This window comes from Bremia lactucae, linkage group LG10 (assembly GCF_004359215.1).
Source record: "Bremia lactucae strain SF5 linkage group LG10, whole genome shotgun sequence".
Classification (NCBI taxonomy): Eukaryota; Oomycota; class Peronosporomycetes; order Peronosporales; family Peronosporaceae; genus Bremia; species Bremia lactucae.
Genome location: NC_090619.1, coordinates 2008080 through 2027671, shown reverse-complemented (window position 1 = coordinate 2027671; position 19592 = coordinate 2008080). Strand labels below are relative to the sequence as shown.

At 44.8% G+C, this 19592-nt stretch overlaps 3 protein-coding genes across 3 annotated transcripts; all 3 read right to left on the bottom strand.

The window, feature by feature from the left end:
• Positions 1 to 2928: 2928 nt before the first annotated feature.
• CCR75_008985 (uncharacterized protein) lies at positions 2929 to 4026 on the bottom strand (the record flags this gene model as incomplete). The annotated part of the gene is made up of 1 exon (XM_067967032.1): positions 2929 to 4026. The coding sequence occupies one exon, from the start codon at positions 4024 to 4026 to the stop codon at positions 2929 to 2931; it is 1098 nt and encodes a 365-aa protein (XP_067817663.1).
• A 362-nt stretch (positions 4027 to 4388) lies between these two features.
• Positions 4389 to 5009, bottom strand: CCR75_009385 (uncharacterized protein; the record flags this gene model as incomplete). The annotated part of the gene is made up of 1 exon (XM_067967426.1): positions 4389 to 5009. One exon carries the CDS (start codon positions 5007 to 5009, stop codon positions 4389 to 4391), a length of 621 nt encoding a protein of 206 aa, XP_067816493.1.
• A 1614-nt stretch (positions 5010 to 6623) lies between these two features.
• Positions 6624 to 7382, bottom strand: CCR75_009386 (uncharacterized protein; the record flags this gene model as incomplete). The annotated part of the gene is made up of 1 exon (XM_067967427.1): positions 6624 to 7382. The coding sequence occupies one exon, from the start codon at positions 7380 to 7382 to the stop codon at positions 6624 to 6626; it is 759 nt and encodes a 252-aa protein (XP_067816492.1).
• Positions 7383 to 19592: the final 12210 nt, after the last annotated feature.

Sequence of the window (19592 nt, the reverse complement as noted above, 5' to 3'; positions counted from 1 at the left end):
ACACCATAGCACAGCGAGGAGGCGGTTTAACCAGCTTCTTTTGCGTGCAGTGAGGTAGTTGCGGTGGGCGCGTTAGCGACTTCACCTAACGCACTAAGTACTTTGATTAAGTGTCTTCACGGGAGCGGTAATCCGGCTCGTGCTAAATAGTTCCGCTTACCATTTTTGGTAGGTGTGTGGACTTCTTAGATGGACTTTTGGGTAATCAAACCAAAGGAAGTTGGAGGCAATAACAGGTCTGGGATGCCCTTAGATGTTCTGGGCCGCACGCATGCTACGACGGGGTGTATCGTTACATAAAATTAACACTTATAAATAGTTTATTAATATATTATCTAAAAGGTAGAGAATATTTGGAGAATATTACTTACATAGTAATGTTCAGAAATCTTATCCATAAATAGGTATAGGCCATTATATCTATTTATCCACCACGACCTGATTGGCACGTTCTGTTTGGCCATTGATCTGAGGATGGTCTGCAGTCGACATGGGGAACTCGCCACCTAGCAGCCCAAGCACTTGTCGCCAAAACCCAGACGTAAATCATTGATCCCGGTCCAATACTATGGACTCGGCCATCTCGTGTAATCGGTATACGCGATCCAGGACAAGAGAGCTGCCTACTTGCCTTTGATCGATGTCTTACATGGTGCTGAATGAACCATCTTGCTTAGACCGTTTACGAAGACGACGAGCCCCGTCCGACCCTAATGTGAAGTCTAGACTTACTGACTTCCAACAGTTGGTTGGAATCGGTAGCGGCTTCAGTGGCGCACTGCTGGACGGTGCAGGCTTTATGCTGACACTGTTCGCAAGAGCGAATATAGTTGGCCACCCATCTAAATAAGTGCGTTCACCAAAATTTCTCTGACACTCGTAAGAATGTCTTTTCACGGCCCAGATGCCCACTAGATGGCGCATCATGGAGCTCGTGAAGGGTCATCAGCTTGAGGTCTGTGTCATGAGGCACATAGATTCCCAAGGAATCACAAGGTGACAGCTGATGCCATAACAGGCCATCGATGAAGCTAAAGCGATTTACCTCAGCTTTCTCCTGCATTTTTTCGACCCCTCAGTGGTAGATGCGGACTCATGCGTCTCGCACGCTGGTTATTGCCATCGCTCTTCGGAAAGGGATTCCTCTTGCTGGGCGTCTTCGCCCCAGCAGGGGCCCAGGCATAGCAGCGCTCATATGACTGCGCTTGCCACATTTGTGACAGACAACGTCTGCATTGCCCAACTCCATGGAAGTGACACCTGTTCTCTCGGCCGACGGCTTATACCAAGCTATCGCCGAGGCACTGTTGTAAAATTTCTCCTCAACTAAGGCAATTTGGATTCCATCGTTGACGGCACCTTTCTAATAAGAGCCTGTCACGATGAGCCATGACGTATTCCGTTCATAAACTTGGGCACTTTTATGTGCTCCCCAATCGGACCTACGGTAATTGATCCCGACAGCTAGTGCATCTCCTGCACATGCTCTTGCATAGATCGCTTCGCCTGCCACGCCCCGAAAACGCGCACCTTATGCAACACCTCGTTGTTTGGTGGCTGGCACATGGCGCGAGTCTTTGTCTTATAATCGCCCATGAAGGGAACACCTTGAATACGCTATACCCGCCGAGTAAGCCCACTCTGAGGCTTTACCGCGCGGGTGCGACATGGAGTACGGCACCATCGGGCTGTCATCTTCGATTAGCTGCGACACACCGCATTGCTTTACTGCTAACAGCCGATGGATATCGTGCGCGCTGCAGTTCCATCGAACTTGGGCGGGTCCATCCGAATAAGCCTCGGCTGAGAGCGGAGAGCATCTTAACAGTCCTGTTGAAAGCCTCGCTTCGAGCCTGCTCTCGCCTTAGCTCATCCTGAGTCTGTGTGACAGACTCCGCCGTAGCATGGCTTTGTGCCTCGGACGCGACCCTTCGCTGTCCGAGCATGAGTGCGTCAAACTGCTCCAACTGAGTAACATGTTGCTCAGGAGACTACCCAAGACCCTGGCCATGGCTTGTTCCCTAAGTCCCTGCGCCGTCTGCTCAGCCAACTCCCGATGATGTTCGGAGGTGGGGGGAAATGAGTCCAATCGATATTGAGGCTCATCCTCACGTACACGCTCAAAGATGCGGGTCGTGGGAAGGATTTCAAGTTCCACCAAGTGTAGACGGGCGCTACTTAAAGCTGCCACGTACTACGCACGCACACACCTTCGACGATTTACCGCCTTCTCTCACGTGCAGTGAGGTTTGTGGTGGGCGCCTTAGCGACCTCACCCAACTCACGAAGTACACTGATAAAAGTGTCGTCACGGGAGCGGTAATCCGGCTCCTCGTGCAAACTTATCAAGTATATTGTAAGTTTAAGACTGATTTATATTTAATCGCATTAAATATAAATTTCTGTTATTACCTAGCATAAATGCCGTCTTTGTAGATAGACTAATATGTGCTGCGAGCGTATCGTTTTTGGGTATTTCGCATAGCGGATGACGCTAGGATGTACCAATGTGCATCACATACATAAGGGTGGGTCACATATATATGAAGCACACTTAAGTGGTAGGTTTTTTTTTTATTACTTCAATTAAGTACCTAGGAATTTAAGTTGAATATAACAATTCCAACGTAAATACTTCTTTATTATTTTCTCTTACAGAAATAATATTCATGTTTTAACGGTACACCCCGTTCCATTTCGTGCTAAACTGACGGCCCCGGGTCACTCGATGTTATGTAAGAGCTAATTCCTGTCTAGGACAGCGACTCAAAGAAGTAATTCACTATTCTTTCCAATCCTGGGTGCAGGTCCTAGTGCCGTGTCATCTTTTGTGCATTTGGGCATGTAAGTTCAGTGCTTAACAATTAATTCATTGTAAATGCCCACATAACGCGATAATCTTTTATCGATAAAGTCATCCAAGAATCTTTACTCGCTCTGTTGATTACAAGCTTCCGCAGTGAATCTCGTAACGTCCAAGGAGCTTTGAGCAATGACGTTCTCGAGACGCTTTTCAATATCGACGGTATGAAGCAAAATTCGCTGCATTAGAATCGCCGAGTCGCCATCTAATCCAGGAATCAGTGCCTGTAGATTCCGTTCGCCTTGCCACAATTGAATAACTCCCGCTTTCAGTGAATACCCTTGAGCATCGAGGTCATCGAGACCTGATCCGTGTTCAAAATGAGTTTTAATAGCTTGCTGTTGCTTGTCGTCGTCGTCAAGATATGGCACGACAGCAATAAGCTGCAACGTGTCGTCTAACTCATTCAGAACCTTTTCAATCGAATGATCTTCTGGTGCTTTACGATCCACGGGATTATAAGCCGGAGCTGAAGAATGCCGTTCTTCGCGCTTGGCCTCGTGACGGTCGTTCTCATGCGTTTCATCTTCCTTTTCAAAGCCTAAATTTGGATTCTCTACTGCGTGTTTACCTACACTTTTGCCCCAGCTTCCTTTGTCCCATTGAAAGACCTCAGGGAGCCCACAGTTGCTGAAAAATTGACCCAATGCCTCCTCTACCAACGTATTACATGCACCTCCCGTCGTGCGTAGTTGCAACTCGACTTCTTTAAATTCACCCTCGATAGGTGTTTTTAAAAAAAATGGAAGTTTTAAGGTCTTGGCTGGGGGAAATTGATTGTGTTTCTCAATGGCGTCCAGGATGCCCAAGAGCTCTTTGTACGATTCCTCATTTGCGCGCTGCTGCGTTGGATACTGTCCAAAGAGATCCGGATGCGTACGCAAATAGAGCTTGCGCAACGTTTCTTTAAGAATTGGCACCTTGACTCCTTTTTGGCTCTTGTTGACGCGTAATTTCTTCCGACGGAGCGTGCGTTCGCTGACTTTTGTTCGTACAAAACTAATGCTGCTGGTTCGGGTTGATAGGAATGGAGGGTCGATAGAGCAAGGCACGCGGTGCTTATGCATTTGTTGCCAGGGAATTGCTGTGCTTAAGCGTGTAGACGCGTGCATTTGGAAGCGAGAAACGATAAGCGTCTGACGAGCTAGTGCGACGAAGCCCATTACCACCGCTTTTCAGAGCCCTGAAGGCAAGAATGAATAAAATTATTTATCACTTTTTTTGAGAGCAAAATATGCGTTTTTCGTAATGAGCACAAATTCGGGTCATGCCTGAAATTACATGTTGCCCATTTTCTTGTGCATTTTACGGCGAGGTATTCTTACAATCGTTCTTTATTTCTAACATAAGATAAGGAGAATTTATCAATGGTGCAAGTATACGTACATCATTTATACGGGACTTAGACGTCTTGATTGCCTGTGTCGAATCAAAAGTTAAGAGCAAAAGCAAAGCACGCGGGCTCGACCAAGATCTCCGCAATACCTTGATGGTGTCGAGATGACTTCTTTTTTAACGGACAATCTCAAATGACCTGATTGTCTTCTTGCAACTCATCTTTGTCATCGGGATCAACTCCACCATTCGAGAGCATCTCACGCACTTTTCTCTCAATATTAAGCGTGTGGAGCAGGATACGCTGCAGAATCTGGGCCGAATCGGTATCCAATCCCTCAACAATCTTTGTAAGGTCGCGCTCACCCTTCCAAATCTTATGCGTCCCAGCTTTAATATTATACCCACGTTCATCAATCTCATCAAGACCACTGCCACTCTCAAAGTGTTGGCGCACTTCCCCATACTCCTCTTCATCCATCAGTGGCACAGCAGCAATAATTTCAAAAACTTCATTGAGCTCTTTCAGCAAGTTTTCAATCGAAGCATCTTCAATTGTCATTTCACTGTCGTCAAATGCTAGCGTAGGTTCAATTTCGTTCTCTTCTGGCAGGACCACACGCTCGCTCACCTTTGTTCGCAAAAAGCCTACTCGAGTCGATAGGATCGGAGACTCCATCGCACAGGGCAAGCGCTGCCACTTCGTTCGCTGCAAGAATTGCTCATTAGCTACAAGAGGACAAACGCGCATACGGGAATAGAGGAATCGAGAAGTGGCGCGTGCCTGACGAGCTACCGACATGAAGGCCATGACGCAAGGCGAAGAGTGTTGTTTTTATTGGTTTTGAGTCATTTCTTGTACAGCGTGATATTAGGTACGTAGTCCATTATTGCTTCAAAACTTTTTTTATTTTCAAGCTGACAAGCAATAGTAGCCGAAGATGCTTTTTTAGCCGCTTAATACTCCATAATAGCTCAAATTTAAAATTTAAAATAGTTTCTTACATCCTTGACAACCTCAAAATGGAAACTGCAAAAAAAAAGTAGCGTAAATAATACTGTACATACAGTACATCGTCTGATACAACCGTTTGCTCTTGAGGTCACGGGAGAGCTGTAACATGAGTTATTTAAATAGTGTCGGAAAACCTAAAGTGACCTCAGGCAATTTGCATACAAGGCCAATGCAAGTCTTTAACGCTACCAGTAGCTAGAAAGCCTGTTGCATGTGACAGAAAAACACGATCTAGAATATTTTCGTGCCTTACATAATAGCACTCCTCTGAATTATGCAATGCGGAGACCTCCAACACATTCATGAGCGCACATTGCAATGAAGTTCAGTCGCAAATAATAAACTGTTTTTGGGAATATGCGTCCAATATTGCGCAAAAGTTTGTTTCGCGAGGAACATGAAAGTTTGCAGCGATTGATCGAAGAGCATTTTTTTATTTGGTGATGAGCAAGCTAAGTGACTCCTACACGGCCCCGAAGACTTCGCAAAAAAAATTGCGTCTTAATACGGCAATGTGAAGAATGCGTCTTTTTACATGACAGGACGTCGACGCTGGCATACCTCTAAATCGTTAAGTTGCTTGCTAATCACTTTTGAGTACCGCGAGTTTTTACGTGTTTGTATAGAAGTCGGATGAAAACCTATTTGCGCTTAAAATATTAGAGGAAGGCACCTTGAATTCTCTTGGTAGAACCACCTTTTGCCATCACGGCCGGTCGGCTGCTTTTGTTTTGATACGGAAAACAGCCTGCATTTTCGTGGCTTATTGCAGTTAGGACGTCGACAGCTTGATTTAAACCTCGCATTAGCTTGAACGATATTGTGCTTTCCCTTGAAATTAATTAGCTATTTCTTACATCGCAGTGTTCTAGCCATTAATTTTTAGCATCACATTCCAGAATCTTAAGTTGTAATCGCGATAACTTTTTTTCTGTTTGAAAGTAATCGTTAAAAGGTATAACAACTCCCGCCAAACAAAATAATTGAAAATTGCTGCTGCAGTGCGAGGGAGCACCAGCGCAGACTACTCGTATAATTGTATACTCTAATAATAATCTAAAAGATTTGCATATCCATTCCAACGAAAGAAGACCTTCACGATTACAGTCTGTCAGAAAAAAATTAAAATCCGCCCGTGTCTAGCATTTTAAATACTGAAAATTCGGGATCTAATTACGCACCTTGTGATAGTCAAACCCAATAAGAGCTCTGCAGACCTAATTGGCCTGGCGTCGAATGAATAAGAAGTATCTCTGACATTTATTTTGTCTAGCTTGGTCCCGACGAACAAAAAAAAAAATAGTGCGTTTGATACACGCTGAATGATAGCTTTTAGATTTTTTTAATTATCTGAAACTTACTCAATTCAGCAAAAACTTGGACAAGACAAACGTAATTTAAACACTCAATTTAATCATGCTTGGTACCAGTGGTCGTGGCAAAACGCCTCTTTAGTCTTGGGAGCACAAGGCCACCTACGATAGCAACCACTATAAGCTGCATCGTCGTGGCGCTATCAATAATGTCTCCACGCGATCGTAGCTCGCGCAGAATAAGCCCAGCTTTGCAGCTCAGGAAATTGTACGGAACGAGCCCAAATAGCGGGCCTAACGTAAATTGGCCTAGCGGAATGGCCAAGTGGGGCGACGCCATGTTAATAAACCAATTGGGGGTGAATGGAAATACGCGCAGGAATATCATATTCAGCGCCATTTCGTCGCGATGTGCGTCCAATATACTTCTTAAGCGATCGAGTTTTTGCGGAAAAAAGTGCGTGACGACGCGGTAGCCAAAACGCCGCGAAAGGAGAAACATAAAGACCGATCCCAGTGTGTTGTTAGCCAAGCACAGAGGAAATCCCAGCGTCATCCCAAACAACGCGCCGCCCAATAGATTGAAAAATACGGTGCCCGGAATCGCAAATGTTTGCAGGTATAGATAGCAGCCCATGTGTGCGAGCAAAAGTGAACCTCGTTGGCGCTCGGAGAAGCTCTGAAGGGTCTTGCCTAGCTCTTGAGCTGCCTCGAGCGTTGTAGGCAGTCGAAGCGCGAGCCACTCGGTGTCTGTGAGCGTCGAGATTACCAGCGAGTGCAACATCACGCCTAATAGCGCCGTGGTGACTATGAAAACGACGCCCACGAGCTGAAGATCACGGCGCCAGTCCGACATCGTTGCTAAACTTTGTCGACTGCTGCGGATCCTGTTCAAGAAAGTGTTCGGAAGAACGGGGGGTAGGTTATTTTTTGGAAATTTTTATTTTGTTATTTGAATGGATTTTATTGCCAGATCGTTATTAATTAAAAAAAAGAATGCCAGTTAGCAAACAGTTTAACTAAGTAAAATTTTAGGAAAACATGATCCTTTGGCTGATGTATATTTGGTAAGGCTGTAGAGATAGAGTGCGGCAACCGATTCTAGTTTACAGATGGACAAAGGTCTAAGTCCTTCATACTAGCCATAGAAGGATATGAATATTAAAAATAACGACGACAAGAAACAGTCTCTAATTTGCTCTACACTGTTTAGTAAGTATACTTCGTTACGACGTAGTGCTAGCTAAGTAAAATAAACAGGTGTTCCTTGTACCGCACACTATCTCCGTCCCAGCGCGAGATTGTCAGGACCATTCAACTCGCTGAGCCCATGACCACTCATTTCGATTTATCTTTTATACCATTCCTTTTCTATTGATTCAAATTACATATGCGCCATAATAAAAACAAGTAAAAAGGTTGGCGCAATAAGGAGAGATGATACTTAGTAATAATTAGATTTAGGATAGGCGATCCTTAGAGGATGAGCCAAAAGTATCGGCTAGTAAAGCAAAAAAAATAATTCAGTCGTAATTTACCCTCATTCCTCACAAGTGGTACCACTTGTTGGTCTTCCGCTCGCTTCTTCGCCGTCCGCTCGCTTCTTCGCCGTCCGCTCGCTTCTTCGCCGTCCGCTCGCTTCTTCGCCGTCTACTCGCTTCTTCGCCGTCTGCTCGCTTCTTCGCCGTCCGCTCGCTTCTTTGCCGTCCGTTCGCGCTTCGCTGGATTGCACTGCGTTGGATTGCCCAGCACTACTTGTAGCGTAAGGGATTCCACTCGCAGCCAGTAACGTACTGCTTGTAGCGTGGGAATTTCCGCTCGCAGTCAACTGCTCCATTCCTTTGGAAGCGCTGCGTAGCAGTTTTGATTGTGTGGCTTCAGTATCCACTGTAACTCTAAGCGTCTGCCTGACAGATATAGTCGCTTAGTCTGTGTGAGGTTGGGACCGGCTTAACACGGTGAAACAGTTAATCCATCTGGAATAAGATTGAATCTCTTACCCATTACGCTTAATGGCTAAAGAAAGTCGTTGAGATTTATGAGCAAAAAGCTAAAAGCTAATAATCAGATTCCATACTACTGTAGTAAGGCTTTCCTCTTTGAGTACGGTGAAAAGTCTGCAAAGACTGCGAACGATTTGCCTGCGTCATTACAAAAGACCCGACGCATTACAAAAGGCCCGACGCATTGCAAAGATCTTAGCAAAGCAACTCACCAAGGAGAAAGGATGCCTGCCCAAGCAAGAGTCCACCTTATCAGCTCCGTTACACGAGGTATACGCGCTTTTAGAAGAAGCCGAGCGCACCATTTTTAAGGATCTTCGGTTCAACTTAAGAGCCTAGTCTTTTTATAGTTCCGAACACATTCTTCTTCCATTATGGGCAACCCTCAAACGCCGAGCTAATGCAGCAAATGATGCACATGCTACAGCAACAACAAGAGTTAATCAAAACATTCGCTAATTCCTAAAAGATAGGTGGGCTTAAGGTGGACGGGCTAAGGATGCCGACGTAAAGCGGAAAAAGCGAAGAGTCGGTTCGCCTTTATTACGCGCAAGTACAGCAATATTTTATTGCGCACGGTAAGAAGTGGAAAGAGGACGCAAAGGCTCCTCAAGTACTTGCCGTACTAGGAAGCTCATTGCGAGGACCAGCAGCACAATGGCTCTTGCTGCATCAAAAAAGAAATTCACTCAGCCGATGAGTTTTCTCTAGCAGTGAAAAAAAAACAATTCGTCTTTGCGGATCTGCAACAACGTCTTCGAGACGATCTGCATCGGCTGAGACAAGCCAATTGCAAAGGCTTAACGGACTACATTGCGAAATCTCGACACATTATTTCGCAAGTTGAGGACATGACTCGAGTTGACATTTCATCTATTTTCAACGAGGGTTTAAAGCAAGAACTCAAGAAGAAGTTCAATATCGACGGGGAAACGCACTGTAGGATGCTATTACTGTGGCGCTCGATTTTGAACGCACACATTCGGGTGTTTATCATCACCACAACGCTACAAAACCTCGTCCTGGTCCACAAAATGTGGCCAGAGAATTAAACAAGAAGCCAGAGCCGATGGAAATCGGCAATGCTCGGCCATTTAATAGGTCTTCTTGCGTCCATAATCGACGTCGAAATAAACGAAAGTGTGCATACTGCAAAATACTGGGGCACACGATTCAGCAGTGTTACAAGCGCAGGAACCAGCAAAATAATCGCGGCAACGGATATCGTCGCGATCGTGCGAACGCCAACTATTTCGTGAATGAGTCAGTTAAAGAAGAAACCATCGCGACTGCGTCAAACGAAGCTATCACCACACTATGTGAAGCTGACTTTGCTTCCTTCACGGGAAAAGATTTGATCATCTAAAAGGGTCATCTTGACGATCGTGCTGTCAATATGATACTCGATTCTGGCGCCACATGCAATGGGGTGAAGCCGAGTTTGCTGCAATGCGTCATGTCCTGAAATGGCTTTCAAGTCACTCGTTTCGAAGGCACTAATAACACCAAAAATAAGTGAAGAAAGGAGTCGCCAATAGCCCATTTGATGATAATCGAATTTCTGACGTTCCGGTCATTGAGTGGCCAATGAGCAATTGCCATGATGTAATTCCGGGTAAGCCCTGGTGTGCTGCGCACGAGCCAATCATTAATTGACGTACTCATCAAGTTTCGTTCAAAAGTGGTGACATACCATATGATGAGGTTGTGAATCGGTCATTATTCCTCTGCTGACTTCTTAAGGAAATTGAAGACATCACAATTTGAAGAAGTCTATCGTGTCAAAATTTATCAAGAGTCGGAATTTACAAAACCTCGTGAAAACGATTGAAGGCTTTACTCGATTCCTATAAAGATGTATTCCCAGAAAAGTTACCGAATTCATTGCCTCCTCATCGGTCGGTGGAGTTTGGTATCAATATACAGCCCGGTGTGCAACCGAGTAATCGTTCGCCATTTCGACTTTCACAAGCTGAACAAAAGGCTTTACAGAAGTTCGTCGATGAGAACCTTTCATGCGGATAGATCGAGCTTTCAGACTCGCTTTGGGTATCAAACATCTTCGGCATTCCTTAAAATGACCCAACGATCGGTACGAGGTGTATCTCGTTCGGAATGGATTCGATCCGGAAACGCGAACATTTTGCTCAGTTGGGTGATTGGCTTTCGTTACGTCAACTCAACGTCAGTCGTCCCTAAAATACCTTTGCCGCGAATCGATAAATTATTCGATAAGATGTATGGTATGAGCTACTTCACAGTCATTGACTTAGCTCAAGGGTACCATCAGAGGCATATTCATCCGGATAGCAAAACGTACACTGCGTTTCGTAAATCAAATGAGACATATCAGTGGTGCGTTGCGCCGATGGGCCTTGCTGGAATGCCTCGCATTTCGTCGCGCTTGATGCGTGTTCTTTTTGAAAAGTTCTCATTCGTTGTTGTATATTTGGATGGTACATGCATCTTTTCCGTCTCAAAAAAAGGTACTTCTGAAAATTCTAAATTATCTGAACATTCATAACCCTGACACCATTGGCTATTAATTACTTTTAATGTAATACTGGGGTCAATTATTTCATGCTATCGTGTTCGACGTCTTACGCAAGTGAATACTCTTCGCTCACATTGGTAAGTGCAAGTTCGCGCGTCAAGAGGTCAGCTTTTTGGGGCACGCTGTTTCTGGTGACGGATTATTTATCGAAAACAAAGGCGGAAGCAATCGCGAAGTGGCCTTCACTTACCTCTGTAAAGGAATCGCAAAGTTTTCTTGGTCTTGCTTGTTATTATCGCCGCTTTATTCATCAGTTTGCGCAAATAGTTCTGCCGTTGAGCCATCTCGTTAGGAAAGATTTTTCATGGGTCTTGAATGCAGAACAAGAGGATTTGCTCGTAAGGCTGAAGTCTGCCTTACAAGCTGCACCTGTGCTGACTTTGCCTAACTCTTCACGCCCGTTTGTTCTCACTACGGATGCATCGGGGTCGTGCATTGGTGGCGACTTATCGCAATTTATCAATAGACATGACCATCCAGTAGCGTTTTACTCAAAGAAACTTGGAATCCGTGAGATTAGTTGGCCTGCTCGTGAGAAGGATCTATTTGCAATAAAAGAGGGGTTAGAAAAATGGGCAATAGCGCCTGCTCTTGGCTTCTTCATCATCCGTCAGTCTCGCCGAAGTTGGCTCGATACTTGACCACCTTCGCTCAATACGCGTTTACTATACACCACATTAATGGTGCTTTAAACGTTGTAGCTGATGCGCTTTCGCGCCGGCCTGATGATTCTGTCGTGGACAATATCCGCTTTCATAAGTGCGATTTTCTAGTTGCCAACAACGAGGTACACGTTTACTTTGTTCGCCCTCGGTGCCAACTCTGCCCCGGGAGGAAGCTGAGACTCTGCAAGTTGCTGCCTTAATGACAGTGTCGTATGGCGAGTTGTCAACAGAAGTTCGTAAGCTACTTCAATAAGGCTTTGCCAGAATTGCCTAAAGAAGCATGGAAAAGCTCCGAAACAAGTTTATTGATTGTGAAGCAAGAGAAATTGTTGTTTTTGCGCACATTAAACGTCTTTGCGTGCTCAACAACAACCGCTTGCGAACGAATGTAATATCGAAATATGATAATTCGGCAATAGCTGCTCTGCCGGGCAATCGCAGAACATTCTTGCGAGTTGCTCAGTGGTATTACCGGAAATCGTTGCAGAGAAACGTCAAGGAATATGTCAAAACTTGGGAAACCTGCGCACGTCGGAAACATGATAATTAACAAAAAAACAACGTATTACTTATGCCAATTCCAATACCGGATGCTTGCTGGCAAGTGGTATCAATGGACTTTATAAGAGGGCTTCCTGTTTCCAATGGATTTGCCATCCTAACTGTTGTCGATAAGTTTTCCAAACGCACGAAGTATGCAGCAGTGCACGATAAGGACGATGCATGCACCACAGCAAAAGTATTTTTTGATGCTGTCATTCGACACCATGGTATTCCCGCAGTTAATATCAGTGACCGAGATAGCAAGTTCACGTCCATGTTTTCGAAGTCATTGATGACGATCATCGGTGTTCGTCTAAGTATTACAACCGCTTATCGGGCTTAAGCCGATGGACAGACCGAGCGCCAGAACCTTGTGGTAGAAGACGCACTCAATCGCATAGCATCTTACCATGGCACTGACAGGACCGAACACTTGGGAAGCATAGAGTATGCGTCTATACTGGTTCGTGCATCTACTGGATACTCTTCCTTTGAAATAGATACGGGAAGAAGGGAACGCTCTGCATGGCAAAAGTCACTGGGCTGGACTAGTCAACCAAAGGATATTGACGTTTACGCAAAAGAGTTTATCGAAGTACGAGCAAATATCATCGATCAGGCTCGCAGAAATCTGTTGATAGCACAAGCTTCGCAAAAGCAATATTACGATCAAAAGCGCCGAATAAATCAGGTCGAATTCAAAGTTGGAGATCTACTTATACTTGATACTCGCAAAATATCGTTTAAACACGCTGCGAAAAATATGGGACACCAAGAGCCAAGATTGCGGCAAGAAAGGTGGAACCATTCGAAACTATCAAAATGTTTAATTCTAATGTGGCAAGCTTGAGTTACCACAAACTATGAATAGGATTATTCCAACCTTTAATGTTGATGTTCTATCAAGTATGAACCGACACCGGAAAGGTTTCGAAGTCGCCCGATACCGAAAGCATCACAATTCGTGGATAATGGCACAGCGGATCATTTTCAAGTTATTGAACGTCTGTTGAAGAAAGCCAACTCAATCGCTAACCATACTGGCTCGTACAATGGCATGGCGAAACTAAGGAAGAAGCAAGCTAAGAAAAAGAGAAAAATATTCGCCATGTCTCCCACTGGAAGGACCTCGTCGCCGACTTCAATCAGCGTCAACGAGAGATCAAATCGGGGAGGATGTCAGGACCAGTTAACTCGCTAAGCCCTTGGCCACTCATTTCGATTCATCTATTGAACCATTCATTTTCTTTAATTCAAATTTACATATGCGCCATAATTAAAACAAGTATAAGGTTTGCGCAATTAGGAGATATGATACTTCGTAAGAATTAGATTTAGGATAGGCGATACCTTAAGGAGTGAACCAAAAGTATCGGTTAGTAAAACTAAATTAATTCAGTCGTAATTTACCCCCATTCCACACAAGAGGTCCCGGCGCCATTCCGATAACGTTGTAAACATTGTCGACTGCTGCGGGTCCATTTTAAGAAAGTGATCGGAAGAACGTAGGGTAGTTATGTTTTGAATATTTTATATAGTTATTTAAATTGAATTTTATTGCCAGGTCGTTATTAAAATTAAGAAAGAATGCCAGTTGGTATACAATTTAACTAAGTAAAATTTTAGGGAAGTATGATCCTTTGGCTGATGTATATTTGGTAAGGCTGTAAAGATCGAGTGCGGCAACCGATTCTAGTTTACATTTGGATAAAGGTCTACGTGGCTCGGAGCCTACCGCCATAATAGCCATAGAAGGATATCAATATTAAAAATAATGACGACAAGAAACAGTTTCTTATTGCTCTACATTGTTTAGTAAGTATACTTAGTTACGACGTAGAGCTAGCTAAGTAAAATAAACAGGTGTTCCTTGTGCTGCACACTATCTCCGTTCCAGCGCGAGATTCATTTGCGACGTTTGAGGTAATTCCCCCCGATTAAAATACACTTATTATGAGTACTGCGTAAGATGCATGGTAAGTTGTTCCTGAGCGAATCCGTCACATGTTTACGCAGGGCATCCCAGTGAAAAGCGCTCAGTTAGAGGCATGTCGATGAGAATGCTCTTGATTAAAGCCTACACTAAGATCAACGTGCCGGCTCAGGCTGATTTACTGATGCCTGAATTGAATCCTATCATCGGTTTAATTAAATTCGTCGGATAGGAAGATCAATGAAAATCTTCGCATCTGGTTCGCGAGGCGAAAATGACCAAATCGACCACCCTTACAATGAAGCTTCAATTTTAGCCCACGCAATCTTCATTTTAGAGGTCGAGCAAAATCTCGAGCATACACTCGCTGCAGCATATTTTTATAGCGGAACATCGTAGGAAGATGCAGGTATCATGTAGGCCTTCGCTGTCTACTGATAGTCGTTCACACTATCGCTACATTTAGGTAAGCGTCAGCTGTTGGCGTATGCATAAAAATTTACGCTCGCTCATACCAAGCTTGCTCCTGATCTGGTAATCGACAATATCAAAGCCGAGTCTAAGAATGTGCCCGGCTTGGTCCCGCTATTTCGAGTACAGCTAATTATACATGCGGAGGCTGCCTATTTGGCGTTGCTAAAAGAGAACGCGCACCGAAAGGCCTTATGCCATTAGTATATTGGCCGCCTATGTCATAACAATTTAAAAAACGTGCCTAGAGTGTAACGGGCTAAAGTTGCCCGAATGTAACACAGTTCCCGTTAAGTACACTTGGTGTACTTAAGGGGATGGTCAATTACTAAATTATAGTAACTAGACCCAGCACTCGGGTGTGGTGCACATTTGTGACCAACCCTTGTGTATGTGATGCACATCGGTGCATTCACATTACGAGGGATGACGCCTAGCGTCATCCGTTACGCGAGGTATCTAGAAAGATACGCTCGCAATACATATTGTTATCTATAGAGATGACATTTCGATTGGTAAAAATAGGTACTTGTATTTAATATGATTAAAAATATAAACCAGTCTGAAAACTACATCCTGCTTGGTAAGTGCGCACGAGGAGCCGGATTACCGCTCCCGTGACGACAGTTAACCGGAGTACTTAGTGCGTTGGGTGAGGTCGCTTGCGCGCCCACACAACTACCTCACTGCGCGCAAGAGAAGCTGGTTAAACCGCTTCCTCGCTGTGCTAGGGTGTGTGTCTAAGTAGAGCGTGGCCGCATTACGACGTGCCCGCCTACATATAGAGCTCAGCAATGTGTCCAACAAATGGTGCTGGTCGAATGTAAGGCTCCGTATCGCTTGGAGGTCGAAACCTCAATACCGAACAAAATGGTGTTAATGTTAGACATAAGGAATACCAACAAATGTTGACGTTGCATTTCATGCGCAATCAGGGACGCGGTTGTGCCTGTCTACGCGCGCTCGCCCAAATGGACGTGTTTTTGACTGCCTCTGTAATGAGGCACACATTGGTTGGAAAGCCGTTGTTGTGGTACATTTACTATGTGGGTAAAATACCCTTTATTTTACTTTAAAATAGTTGATTATCAAAATCCCATTGTATTATGGGTAACAAATGTGGTCGCCGCCAGATCTTTATCTGGCGACCAAAATTTATCTTAAAATTAGGTACGGTAAGGTCTAAAGATTTAATTAATTAAAAAAGTTGAGTTCCCCTTTTGTTCTTAAAGCGTCTAGTGTCTTTTTAAGGCTTGCGCATTGATCTGTGACAGATAGAAGCCTTTCTGAGATACATTGGTTCTACGAACCCCTGAACCCTTGAACTAGGATTCATTAAGCTCTAATAGCTTGTACGAATTCCTAAGTTGTTAAACCCAATAGTTCTATTGAACGAAGAGGCTCTCTGAGGCTAAAATTCTTTCTCTGACTTAAGGGACGAGGTAGCTCCGCTACACTCGGTAGCACTCGTAGTCAATCTACGCCTGAGTCTTTACAAAACTAATCCATCACGAAAATGGAAGAGGTTCCAGAGTTGTCAGAAGCGCAACGCGCCGCTTATGACAAGCCTAAAACCTTATTCGAGCTTGAACGCGTGGAATTTATTATTTCCCAGGAACCAGAGGTCCTAAATGCAAGGCTTGAAGCCTTCATGCGGAACGAAACCTCCCTGGTCGGTCAGGTAGGACCACTTTGCGGCTTCTATGCCAACTCGGTATATCTCTGTACCTGACTCAGAGCCGAGGGCTCGCCCTCTAAATGTAAATGTGAAGACATTTGAGGGAAAAGAGGGAGAAAATCTCCCTTTTTGGATTGAGCAGATGGAAATGTCCATTGATTCCGCCTTGTTCTTAACAGAACGGCAAAAGGTGGCTATGGTTATTTCCAAACTTGGAGGTAGAGCGGGCACTATCGTGCAGCACGTCCATAAATGACGCTTTTCCCTCATGGGATTCGCTGAAACAGCAAATGACCAGCATGTTTGCACCGCCTGATCAGGCTTTTCGCATGCGAGCACGGCTCCTAGCGACTCGACAGGGTAAAAGAACCCTAGGAGACTTTGTCCAGGAGTTGAGATTTCTCATTGCATCTACGCATCAAGACCCGGTGCAAGAAGCAATTGTAGGAACCATCTTTATGGGGGGTCTCAATGAAGGCGCGTTGCCCGGACGGAATTAATCCGATCTCATCCTGCTACTTATGAAGAGGCAGTTGCCATAGCGCTACGCACCGAGTTCGACTTTAAGTCTGCTCGCGTTAGCACGCCTATTTACCAAACAAGCTCTTCGAGCACATGGGTACCATCTAATAGACCGGAACCCATGGATCTAAGCCTTGTTGAGGAAGGAGAAGAGGCACTTCAAGCTGTGGAACAGCATGAAATCATTAGATGTTTTATGTGCGGAAGCAAGAAAAATTTACGTCTGGCCTGTCCCCAACTAAATACTCGTTAAGCTCGAACGAGCACCAATTCCGACATATACCAGAAATCTGGTACGGTGCGAAAAACGTCGGTACCCAGTAACCGGGGAAGACCTAGGCTCTATTAAAACTCTCGGAGGTGAGAGTAGACATGACCTAACCCCAATTAGCTCTTTGCGTAATGGCACGGGACGTGAGTACAAGCCTGGCTTGTTAGTCGCTCAAGCGACTGTGAATGGACTTTGATAAGCCATGGTCAGTTTTAATTTGCTCAGGAGCGTCTTGCAATTATGCTCGACGTCTTTGATTGTAAGAAGTCAACAATACGTTTAGGACTTAAAGCGCATGAAAGTAATTCAATCACTGTTCGCGTAGCGACTGGGGCTCGTGTCACTCTTCCTAGAGTTCCTTTGAACTTACGCATAAAGTTTCTTGGCTTTGACAGTATGCAACGTGGTCTCGTCCTTGATTGGATTCGAGATATGATCTCATCCTTGGTATGGCCTGGCTTGAACGCCAAGAGCCATGGATCGATTGAAGGTCTAAAACCTTAAGCGTCACACGCAATGTTCCTAGCAAAGTTTCGAAGAGTAATGAGCCCACCTTTGCTAGGCAACAAGAAACGCTATTGGTGCGAATGACTGACTAAATCTGTCAGTGGGTTAGACATTGGAATGTCTAAGTTAATAAACCCAATGTTGAAAACATTAAGTTTGAGCCCGCAACAGAATTAAGTGGAACGGCACGTATTCCGTCGAGTGACACTCGTTGTAAAAACGCCTCAATGAATGCTGAAAGCTGTTGGCCTTAGACCGAGTCATCAAGGGTGTAATATCCCTGAGAAACGTGGAGTGGCAAGTCTAAGTCCACCGAGTTTGTTCGGCCGAGGTGGCACCATACTGAGTGTCAGCAGTGACACTATTGGCGGTTCGCTAGGGCATTTCGTGTCAAACTCTTCTAATGCACGTGAAGTGACATGTGGACAAGGAAGCTGAGTTTTCTAACTCCTTGTCGGATGTCGAAGTAGACACCAGCTCTGGTATAGATCTTATACAGGCTGAAAATTTGAAGACGTGAATGTGCCGGCCTCTAAGAGGCGTATTGTCTCTACTCCAAGGCAGGCGAGATGCAAAGTATCTATACCCTCACAAAGTGATACGAGTAAGGAATAGAATATGCTTGTAAATGGTGTAACCGGTAAAATCGAGGGCGAATTGAGCCTTGCGGCAATCCCTTCGTAACATGCTCTTCTGGAGAAAGACAAAATGTCTAGTGATGAGTGCGGTCGAGCCTTAAAGGCTGGCGGCTTCTTGAGACGGTGGTCAGTCGACCAACGATTAAGTTAAACTCATCGTCACTTCTGGACGAAGTTGTCCTGGATGACACAGAAGCTGCACTTAGTGCGCGGAGTGGATCATCAATCCTTAAAGATCCGCAGATCCATTTTATTCCTTGATTAAGAATTTTAAGATGTGATCTGTCAAATATACCATCTGTTTACCCCCGGATAGAGGTGTCCGTCATGAAATTGACTTAATCCCTGGAAACAAATACTCTGTCACACGACAGTGGCCTTTACCAAGGAAACAGTGTGACAACATTGACAATTTTTCCGAGCTAGGCACGAGGCTGGAATGGTACGACAAAGCAAATCTCCCCGTTCGACACCGACATTTTGAGTCAGAAAGCCAAATGGCAAATGGCACATTGTACTGCTTATAATAAGCTTTTCTTATGCTGTCACTATACCTGCACAAACCCCCATTCCTAGAAAGGATGTTCTCCAGAACATTGTGGTGGGATGTACAATGTACAGTGCACTTGACGTAGTCGATGGTTATTACCAACTGCTCATGCGAGCTAGCGATATTTCGCTTACAGCGCAACTCAGGCAGTATGCCATGGGAGTGGTTGGTTATGCAACAAGGGATTTCCAACGCCCCGGCGACATTTAATCGTCTAGTGACGCAACTGTTCCGCCCTCATTGAGGTTATGCACAGACTTATTTTGATGAATTTTTTGTCCATAGTCGTGCGGGGCAGGGTCGGTAGGATGTGAAAAATTATATAGACCATTTCGAGTAGTGCTCGAGTGTATGCGCACAGATAAATTGTATGCTAATGCATCTAAATGCATTTTTGGTCACACGGCCAGGACGTCGGAGGAGCTCGCTGCTCGCGATATTCTTCATGAGCAATACCTTACGCCAAAGGAAATGACGCGAAGAATCTAACGCATTTGCGTGATCAGGCCCGTGGGGCTTCGGTGACTTCAATGAGGGAAATTCCGATCGTTTGTTTCGAAACGAATTAAAAGTCAAAACGAAAACGAGGTCTCATTTGAGAACTGCGTCCATCAGGCCCGCCGCCTCCGCAGTATTTGGAATAATAGAGTCTTGGACGTGGCTGATAATCGTTTGGAACGGAAGCTTCGCTTTGATTACGCCAAGCTTAAGACCAAAGGCCTGTTACGTCC